The sequence below is a fragment of the Saccostrea cucullata genome, unplaced genomic scaffold, assembly GCF_032062105.1.
Source record: "Saccostrea cucullata isolate Sc308-1 unplaced genomic scaffold, CSIRO_AGI_Scuc_v1 ctg1333, whole genome shotgun sequence".
Lineage (NCBI taxonomy): Eukaryota > Metazoa > Mollusca > Bivalvia > Ostreida > Ostreidae > Saccostrea > Saccostrea cuccullata.
Window position 1 is genome coordinate 38,619 of NW_026921475.1, and position 10,834 is coordinate 49,452.

The 10,834-nt window shown below is 34.2% G+C and overlaps 2 protein-coding genes and 1 pseudogene across 2 annotated transcripts; 1 reads left to right on the forward strand and 2 right to left on the reverse strand.

The window, feature by feature from the left end:
* Nucleotides 1–2,766: 2,766 nt before the first annotated feature.
* On the reverse strand, nucleotides 2,767–4,055 carry LOC134260080 (uncharacterized). The gene is made up of 2 exons (XM_062742662.1): nucleotides 3,923–4,055; nucleotides 2,767–3,544 (listed from the first exon to the last, which is right to left on the reverse strand). The coding sequence occupies exons 1-2, from the start codon at nucleotides 4,053–4,055 to the stop codon at nucleotides 2,868–2,870; spliced, it is 810 nt and encodes a 269-aa protein (XP_062598646.1). The 3' UTR covers nucleotides 2,767–2,867.
* A 736-nt stretch (nucleotides 4,056–4,791) lies between these two features.
* LOC134260081 (uncharacterized) lies at nucleotides 4,792–8,412 on the forward strand (annotated as a pseudogene).
* On the reverse strand, nucleotides 8,387–9,137 carry LOC134260076 (uncharacterized). The gene is made up of 2 exons (XM_062742658.1): nucleotides 8,655–9,137; nucleotides 8,387–8,561 (listed from the first exon to the last, which is right to left on the reverse strand). Exons 1-2 carry the CDS (start codon nucleotides 8,983–8,985, stop codon nucleotides 8,416–8,418), a joined length of 477 nt encoding a protein of 158 aa, XP_062598642.1. The 5' UTR covers nucleotides 8,986–9,137; the 3' UTR covers nucleotides 8,387–8,415.
* Nucleotides 9,138–10,834: the final 1,697 nt, after the last annotated feature.

Genomic DNA, 10,834 nt, shown 5'->3' on the forward strand with positions numbered 1-10,834 from the left:
TTCTGTCTCATTGGTTCAGCGGAGGAGGCTCTTGAGTCTGTAAGTGATCTATCTTACAGAAATAGAACATGTATATATTATTTTAGGTCTTCTTAAAATATTGTTAAACGTAAAATGCAATATTTTTAATCTTTAAGACGTTTTTGAAAAGGCATATTAATGGCAGAAAATTTGGAAGTTTTCAAGAGAAAATATTTCACCACGATCATCGTCAGCTGAAATCTCAGAAGTACACTTTTTCTAGGGTGGTTGCTGTTGAGGTTCTGAAAGAATAAAGTCCTCGCGAACCTATCAATATCATATAGCAAATAATAATTATTGTTAAATTATTATGAATTTCAATTGCACTGCTACAAATTAATGCAATGAACTTAAGACTGGTATGATACTGGCTTGTATGATTACATGCATAACTATTTAGTGATAAACTAGGTATACAAACGTTTCACAAAGTGTTTTAATTTCAAAAATTTATTTTCATTTATGACAAAGTATATTATTATAGCAGTGTATTTCAAACTTGTTTTCACAAAAATCAGATTGATTATTCAGAACAAAATTTCATAAAATAATATACAATTTTATCCAGGCCAAAATAAAGTTGTTTTATTTTTTGGTATTGTTGCTCGCCTCATTGAAATACAACCTGCTAAAAATATTGGCAAAATATTTCATAGATCAATTCTAATATCTGATTAATATGAGATATGAGTATCATTCTGTGTAGTGCTTAGCTGCAGATCTGTAGCTCTCTGCTTGAAAAAATTCGGACAGATAAAGCAAAGAGCTACAGATCTGCAGCTATGTAGTTCTATAACTATTTTTCAATAACTCAAAAATAACGCGGGTTGGTTAAGGCAGCACATGGATCAGAATTCGGCGAATTAACCCTTTTTATAATTATGTAACACAAATCAAAAAAGTCAAGGATAAAACTTTTGATATAAGTATGCATAAAACCATACTTTTAACAGCTCGCCTATAAGTCGGACAATGAGTTTTAGACCAGAGATTAACTCCCAAAAAACCGACTTATAGCCGTGTACATACGGTAAAGCACATCTTATTTATAAGCTTTATCCCCACATGAATCATACATGACATTCAGTCTAATTGCTTTAAAACTTCGATTTCTTGTGTTTGTTTACATGAATTCTCACTTTCACTCTGCTACAGCATGATCAACAGTTTTGACGTCATGGGTTTGGTATTAAACCCTTGTGATAACTACAGGGACAAGAAACGACTAATTCCGTTTATGCCTTTGGATATACAACATCTAATTAATCTTGGATATCGATTGAAAAGAATCATATCTCTTAACTTCACGTTAACAGCTTACAATGACGTCAAATCATATAGACAAGTAGATAGATTGATTGTATACTGTTTAACGTCCCTCTCAAGGATATATAGACAAGTAGAATATTTTGTTTTAACCTTAACATACCTGCGAATATTATTTAAAAAAGAAAGAAAATTAATGAAAATCACCACTGCTGGATCAGACATACTTTTTGAATCCCAAGTAACTATAAGTCATAGCTAAATCAAACTTGCATGGATGATGTATCAAGGTATAAACTAATTTCTGTTGAGATTCAAAATATGGCTCCCGTGACGAAATTGTTTACCTCCTCGAATAAAAGAGTTCCTATAGTCTGTTTTTACCCTATGTGATTCTGAACCAAGTATAATGTGGACGTCGCGCACAATACTGGTGTTACTTAACGTTACGCTTACAACGTCAAAAATTGTGTAAAATAATGTACAAAAACAACGTTACATTCAAAAAAATACTTTAATAATGCAAGACGGTATTTTTCATGTTGATACATATACCTCTGATTAATTATGAATTAAAATTAATTTTCAATTATTATTTAAGATAATTTAAAGTCTATAGCTATTAGAAATATTGATATATTTTCACTGTAATGTTACATATATTTATTTAATCTTTATCTGTAAAATGTAAGAGCCAATAAAAAAAAATTATAAATTGTAATACATGTATTTGCCAGAAGTATATATAAATCTTGGGCAATATTTTAAATTATTATATAGTCTATTTATAGTCCCTATATAATCTATACAAATGCAAACAGTTCATAACACTATATATTCACCGGATTTTAGGCCGTATTCACCGGAGGGTCAATTCGCGTGCAACGGCATTGTGACGTCACAATCAAAATATCAAACAACGTTGTAAACAATGGTTGCAACGGCCGCAGCGAGCTACGTATCTGAACAGGAAAACGATTATTCAAACCTTTTTCATAATTATTTTTTAACATCTGGACGTCTTACACATAGCCAAACTCGGAAAGGAAAACACGGAGGTTACAAACAGTAATCTGGAGATTTTTTTTATTTTCAACAATGGAAGATCGCAAATGAAATGGTGTCGTCATACAGCCTTCAATGTCTTATCTATACAAATCCCGACTATATAATAAAACAATTATGGACTCTTTTGGTGTTAAATATGGTTTGTTATTCACCAGAAAAATATCCATATTGACCTCGGCTTCGCCTCGGTCAATATGAATATTTTTCTGGTGAATAACAAACCATATTCAACACCAAAAGAGTCCATAATTGTATAATATATGATCAACAAAATTTCCTGAAACAATCTATGCATTTTGTACCATGCATTATAGCAAATAAATATTTGAGTATATTACGTACTGGAAATGTTCTTTGATATATTAAACAGTATTTCAAAAACGAAGTACATAAGACAATTATCAATTCATACTTTAAAATACATACGGTATTTATTTGATAATTTATTTCCCATGTCGTTATGTGTATGTACAGCATTCATACGATTCAAAAACATGTCAGCCTACATGTATCTAGGACATAAGAATTCCGTTTATCGCATGCAGTATATTCAAATGAACATCTTCGTCTAAATCAATGGTGACCCTTGCATCTACTTCGGAGCAGATGTAAACTGCTGCACTTGCTGGTACAATTGCCTTTCTTCGTCTTAAAAGTTTATATCTTAGAGGATTCTGTTTTGTATTGTCATAGTACAGACCAGTTATGACATCAGTACCAGCTGGTAATGTCGAGCCCCACGAATCGGTTTTGTCGCTGTCCAGTGTATGGGCAGGTTCTTGGACTTTAATCAAGAAATAGTCTTGATGTGGATCATCTGCGTACACAGCAATAACCTGGCCCTTAGAAACAAGTTTTGCCATGGATCCCTGGTCGTCATCCTGATCGACGTCGGTTGTGGTGTCAGTTTCCTGTATCATTTTAATATTTAGAAAATGTCCAGCTGCTGGAATATTTAGGCATTCATCATAGGAATGCGAATCGCATTTATCACAGAAACAGGACAGTTCGCGGGTTGTAATTTCGTCGTCGGAGTCTCGAACAATAACTTGATGAACAGACCTGATATTAGGTACTGACTTAAATCGCAAGTTGTCATCTCTTGGAATGCAATCCATGAAACGAAAGATACTACGTCGGCACACGGACTTTGTCATGGTCAAATTAGAAATAGCAAAATCGTGAGGCCCTGTAATGTATAAATTTAAAAATACAATTAAGTTTATAACTGTATGTACCGGGCATATAAATATTTAAATTGCGCCTTTGTTTTTAATCTGAACTCAATTAAACGACCTACGCGAATATAAACATGATGTCACAGAAGCTATGTGAATTTCTTACAAAAACATAACTGCAACGATTAAGAGGTAAGAAAGGTATTTATAGACCTAGAGCAGACTAGTCACTTGTCCTAATTGTATTCACAAAATTTTAGCTTCTTTTACTCAACATTCAACTTAAGTGTAACTGAGCAGATTTTTTGTGACATATTTGTTTTGTGTACATGTACATGTAACTATAAAAAAATATTCGTGAGAAATCGAGTTGAAGTAAACTTTTTTACCTTTAGCATGAGCTGTCTCAAAGAAATTTCGGGTAAAATGCTTGAACCCAAAATCCTGACAGGAGTTACTGATGTCACCAAAGCAATGTCTACTTTTATACTGGGCTGCACACCCGTCAGTAAACTCATGCATAGTCTCCGTGGGATATGAGATGATTGACAAATATTCAGATATACTCCTCCGCACAGCGAGGAAAATATACTGGTCGTGCTGTTGATCATAACTGATAACGAAAAAGTGTTCAGTGATTATTTCCGTATTCTCCTTGGAACTTTGTATACCATCTACGTCAAGAAGTGCATGGCTATGCAACAGCAAACATATATCAAATTAACATAAAGTACAGGTCTTGGTCACAAACAAGATATTCTTCAGAAAACACAATAACACAATAACAAACACACAATAAAAACAAAAAACGTAAAACCTTCGCCATGTACGTACGTTTTTTTTTTTGCAACATGGAAAACTCTTGCTGGAAATGAGAAAGTTTCATGAGCTGAGTAACTGTCACCCCTGTGTTCATTCAGACTTTTCTGCATTCCATTCCTCAGCAAGTACGCAGCAGAGAGAGATAACTAAGACATGTGAGAATTTAGCTACAACAATGATATTAGGATGATTTCAAAAATCAGAGTCAAAATTCACAGAGCAAAGGCATTAAAGTCATAAAAAATGTGGTTGAGATTTCGTTCAGTCAATTATTGAAAACAAAATTGGCATTTCATTCAACTCCAACTAAGGTGGTAACAGATCCAAAAGGAATTGTCTCACCTGCTCAAATGAGAAAAAGTGCAGAAAAAAAACAGTCAACATCTAACAAAACAATTGAGAACCTCATTTTCTGGCTTCTGGTCTTTCATACAACATGTATGACAGGGTAAGAATGAATAAGATACACATTACAAAAGAAGCTGCAGAACAAAATGCGATTTCTAATCTCGAAAAAGAGAATTCCAAGACACTAAAACCTAAAGACCACTATGGGAAATTCGAAAGTTGTGATTTTGCCAAGGATGCATTTTTCTAATCAGAAATTAAGCAATACCCTGTAAGAAAGCCTATTTACTAGATTGGCACGCAAGTACAACCTGACATATCATGACACAGAGCCAAAAAATTCAGGTCAAATGTTAATGCCAACTGGTATTCACACCAACAAGTTCCATATATCTTTCTCAGTCAGCGGAGATATTACACAATTAGAGTCAGAAGATCCAAAATTAACTTAAGGAAAGGGTCGAATAGCTGCTCCATCAATAAGGTCTGCTAAGACATTAAACAAAGAAACATAACATTAACAACCACAATTGTACCTTGGAAAAAGCATCGCTCTAAAGGTTCAAACTACAAACAAAATTGACGGCAAACTCAAAACATTTAAATGCCTGGGGCGGGATTCATAATGACTAAGATTTTTCTTAAATGTTGAAATCAAGCATTGAAAAAATTATAAGGCAAGAAGACTGTTTAAGTTTGAATTCATAAAGATTCTATAGATTTTTCTTAAATGTTGAAATCAAGCATTGAAAAAATTATAAGGCAAGAAGACTGTTTAAGTTTGAATTCATAAAAATTCTAAGCACAATTCTTATTAAAGTGTTATTTTAGAAGAGAAAAAAAAAACAACGTACTTAAGTCAAAGCTTTATGACAGCACTGGCATCTTCGTTTTTTCGAAGCTTTTATGGGGTAATGGAAAAGACAAACAATACGGCACATATTTGTCAAATGTGAGAGGAACGTTATCTTGAAAACTCTCATCCCAAAGATACAAGTAATTTAGAAAAATAAGAGGCCCACGGGCCTTATAGGTCACCTGAGCATCATGCAAATAAAATACCAAAAAGTCTTTAAACTTACTTTAAATTTGCACTGCACTTCTGTACACCTCCTTTCATCTCTGCAACACGTGTTACACTGTCACTGCCAAACAACAACAAAGGGCACGTAACTCTACACGACATAAAATATAGGACCTATTTATTTGCCTCGAATTAAAACAATACGGGTTTGTTCCAATTTTTCAAAAAGTCAATTTGTAAAGAACACATGTCAAAGAGCCAAAAAATATTCACCATTTTATTGTATATCGCTTATTTATGCTTTTAAGATTTGTTAGAATTTTTCTTTGGAAAACATTTCCCGCTAATTGTCTGAGATTAGGTATTTCTTTTAGATATACAAATGCGCCAATATGTAGTTAATCGATTTCAAGAACATTTGGAACTACTTTTTCACCTATAAGTGTTCAAGGACGTAATCCGAGACCAACCGAAAAATAACCCAACCATTTAGGTTAAAAATATAGAGTTACAACTTCCGTCGCAGAGAAAGATTGATTGATTGATTTTATATTGTTTAACGCCGAGTCGGCAAATTTTTCAGCCATATTTCGGCGGACTATACGGTTAATGGATAAGTTAAGTTTTTGGTTTCTCTGGCGGCCCTCAATGAACCTACTCTTTTTCGAACTCCAAAGAAACGATCTTTTGCGTGCCAAGGGGGTCCAGACCTATGGAATGTTTCATCTCCATCTTATTCATAAAAGGACTGCAGACAAAGAGCATAGAGCAATATATAGAAAAACAGAGAGAGGAATCTGAAGGTCTGGAATGTAATGGTAAGTGTTTTTTGTTTTTTGTAGCAAACTGTCACATGTTATTCAACTTTATGAATCATACTTTTTGTTAATTGGTGAGTATACAATAAATATTTAGCAACTTGAACTTGTAAATGTATTTATTTTTTATTTACAGTCAATCAAATACAAGCCAAAATATCATATCTCAGAGGATACTATTCTAAGGAATTGTCCAAAATAAACAAGTCCAGGAAGAGTGGCTCTGGTACAGATGGACTCTACACCAGTTCATGGGTCCATGTCAAGTCCCTGGATGCCTTTTTGAAAACACAAATTGTCCCAAGAGGATCACAGTCCAATCTTGTAAGTTACAGCAATTCCCATTGCCAAGAAACCTGACCATTTGTATTAAAATAATCACAGAATTCTTCTCTTATTTCCCGTACATCATTACTTGATCGATTCCCACATTGTCGAATAAGACCGGGTAGATTTGTGCCCATTTCTTGTCTCCAAATCCCATGATTCATTGTCCCATTCTCAGTGTCCTCCTAATCAATCATCCCTGGGCCTATATATTCTGCCGCTGATTTCCTTGTTCTTAGAAAGTTATGCAGTGCACAGCATGCCAAAACAATTCCCTCAACTTTTTCTGGTTCTAGAGGAATAGCCTTTTTAAATACCCCAAATCTACTTGTTAAAATTCCAAAAACATTTTCAACTATTCGCCTTGCTCTTGAAAGCCTGTAGTTGAAAATTCTCTTGTTTTGGTCCAGATTTTTAAAGGAGTACGGTTTCATAATATAAGATTTTAAGGGAAATGCTTCATCCCCAACAATGACATATGGAACAGGTGTAAGTCTCAGTGGTAAAGGTTTTTTAGGTGGAATATTAAGATCATTTGATTCCAAAGCTTGGTATAGGCTTGAATTTGCAAACACACCACCATCACTAACTCTTCCATTGCAACCACAATCTACATATATGAATTTGTAATCAGCATCAACCAAAGCCAATAAAACTATGCTGTAAAATTGTTTATAATTGTTATAATATGAACCACTTTTTAGAGGACACTGAATTACTATGTGTTTCCCATCCATGGCCCCAATGCAATTAGGAAAATTGCACTTGTCTTCAAACTCTTTAGCTATTTTCTGCCAATCTTACCATGAATTTGGAACCTTAAATAATATATATATATATATATATATATATATATATATATATATATATATATATATATATATATATATATATATATTTTAATAGGACACAAATAATGCAGGGGAGGATGATGATGAGCAAGATGATAGTACTGACAATATGTCGGAGACGTCACAAGAAGAGAGACCAGGTCCTGAAAAAAAGGGCCAGGCTAAATGGACCAGAAGCTATAATGTCTCAGGCCATGTCATGTCTACAGGACATCAGGAAAAGGACCGGCTTAAGATCAGCCACCCCTTCACCCACTCCCGATGAGGATACCCTTTATGGGAATTATATAGCCCAATCCCTGCGCAAATTAGATGGGCGGGTGAAGTCATTTGTGAAACTGAAATTTCAGACCATTCTTTTTGAAGCAGAGTATGGGCATTTGCAGGGTCAAGGGACTATGGGATATTCAAGTCCATCCTCAAATATTCCACAATATGGAATGAGTCCTCTACCAATGAGCCAGCAACATGGAGTGGTAGCAAGCCCCCAGCCTATGACCAATCAAGGAATGAGCCCCCACCCAATGAGTCAACACAATGAAATGGGCCCAAACTCTCAGTCTTTGACCCATCAAGTAATCAGCCCCCAACCAGTGGGTCAACACAATGGAATAGGCACGAACTCTCAGCCTTTGTCCAATCAAGGAGTAAGCCCCCTACCAATGGGTCAACAGTATCTTGAACTATGAATATCATACATTCATATTAAATTTTAACCATACCTTCATATAATCATCTTTTAGGCTATTGTATATAGCAGCACACGTCTCAGGGATTATACTAGACAATGTTGGCACTGGAATACGATACAAGTATGATATGGACTTGTAACTTTCCCCTGAAAATTACAAAATTGCATTTTAATATCCAACATTTTAAAATATACGTGAAATAAAAATTGTTTTTGCTACTTGTTATTCATTATTCTTACCTGTTGCAAGATATCTTAGAGTTAAAGAAAGTCGTTCTGCAGGAGAAATTGATTTTCTCATAATGGTGTCCTTTTTAACAATTAAAGGTGACACCTCATCCAGTAGCTCTGTAAAATCCTCCTGTGTCATTCTCACAAAATTTCTGTAACTCTCAGGATCTTCTTGAGATAATTCTCGCATAAGTGCATGGTGTGCCCCATGCTCTTGTCTGCGCAGAATCCATGGTCTAGTCCAGCATGTCCTTCTTTTCCTTCTATTTCTTAAATGCTGCCGATATGCAGCAGCCATAATGATTATTAAAAGAGGAGGCAAAATATCAAAATCTTCCATTGTGTTTACACGTGTTTATGTGACTAATGGCGGGAAATGATATGCTAATATAGTGAAAGCAGGCATGGTAAGCAGAATGTGTAAACTCTATGTCTGCTTTGCAGAGTAAAATGCAGACCTAAAAGCAGCTGCAAAAGCAGAGCGTGTAAACCGGGCTTAAGAGTTCTTGATGGCTAGTCCAAGATCTTTCAGTTGGTGTAATTAATTAAAAACAAATTGATGTTGTAGTGTATGATTAAAACTAAATTAGTATTGTACAATATGATTAAAACTAATTATACATGTTCATTGAAAAAAAAAATATATTTCAATCTGTATATATTTGCAACAATTTGCAGTCATGCCTCACTTAAAATTTTATAGTCTGAAGAATTATTTATGTTTGATTTTTGAATAGCATTTCCATTATTTCATAAAATATGCAGTAAACAATTTTAAGCTTCAGATCGACGGATATTTGTTATGCTCTAACATAGTTTAGAAGTATATGATGTTATTATTTGTTATAATCAATCCCTACACTGTAAAGTCTCTTAGAGATGTATGATAAGAAATGGAAATTAGATAATTGAAATTTGTGTCAATCTGTTAATCAAGGCTACCTGATTTTCTTTCATCTTAACCAATTCATGATTATTGAATAATATTTGACGGTCGTATCATGCTGTGGCGGGGCACTTTATTCAAAGAATAAATACATTTTTACTATATACTAACTAATAGAGCGCCGTCCTAACAGCGGCATCGATTCCTCTACAAAAATCGTTAAATTCATGGCCCCGGGGTATGGGGTTTAGATGGATTTGAAGAAAAAAGACTTCGTACAATGGTGTCATACTTCATTTCTACACCATATTGCGGTGTATCTGATGCTTTTATTAGTTTCAGGCATTTGCCATCTCTTTATTTAGGAGCCTGCTCTCCCTCTTAAATGTTGAAACTATGACTTTTCCCACTACTATTTCTTGCAAAAAAAAACTTCAGAGTCTTTCCTGAAGCAGCATACCGAGAATTGATCGTTCTCAGTTCCGGCTTCTCCAAAACAAAATCCTTTTTATTCTGAAAATAAAGTTAAATATTGAGTAAAAACTTACATTATACATGAATGTAAACAAAAACGTTAATGAGCGAAGAACAAAACATAAGTGTAATATTCTTAATCATCCTCTCCCATAAGCTACTCTGAACCATGGTTTTTGATCAAAAAGCTATTTTAAAGAATTTGTGCCCCCCCCCCCCCCATTTAAGGAAAAAGAAGAGTTTGAATGGATCTAGGATTGGACTAAAGAGACACTTTAAGGTCAGGTGGGACCATACAGATATTTCAAAAGCTTCGTAATATATCACATTGAAATAAAAACACACAGATACCTTGACCTTTGACGTTAATATAAATTGGGGTCTTCTGTAGTCCATAGTAATTTGTGGTATGAATTGTCTTGCAAAAGCTCAAAGTGTTAAAACAGACAAAATTGTGGATTTGGTGACCTTGAACTTTGACCTTTAATTTGTATCATAATAGGTAGATTCCTTTTTAGTGAGTTAATATTTTTTTTAAAACAGACAGATAAATAGAACTTATTTAATAATCCCCCCACTTACCAATTCATTACCGAAACAAACCTGCTTGGAGTTTTGGACTAGCACCTGATGAGAGTTCCCTTTCAAAATTACTGGCATTTTAGCCGATATCTTTTGGCATCTGTTAAAATTATAATTACGCTATAGCACAAACCAAAATTTCTAAATCCAATTTGGCTTAACTGCTATCACATTAAATCACAGGGGCTTGTCACGAAATATTTATCATCTTTTAATAAAGTTACCCCTACTATAAAAATACACAAGG

What these genes read in the sequence shown, in the direction of transcription:
- LOC134260080 (XM_062742662.1), bottom strand. Translation starts at nt 4,055, where the DNA reads ATGCATGAGTTTACTGACGGGTGTGCAGCCCAGTATAAAAGTAGACAT. An exon ending in TGAGACAGCTCATGCTAAAG is followed by an intron (nt 3,545 to 3,922) that starts GTAAAAAAGTTT and finishes TATACATTACAG; the next exon opens with GGCCTCACGATTTTGCTATT.
- LOC134260076 (XM_062742658.1), bottom strand. Translation starts at nt 8,985, where the DNA reads ATGGAAGATTTTGATATTTTGCCTCCTCTTTTAATAATCATTATGGCT. An exon ending in TCTAAGATATCTTGCAACAG is followed by an intron (nt 8,562 to 8,654) that starts GTAAGAATAATG and finishes TGTAATTTTCAG; the next exon opens with GGGAAAGTTACAAGTCCATA.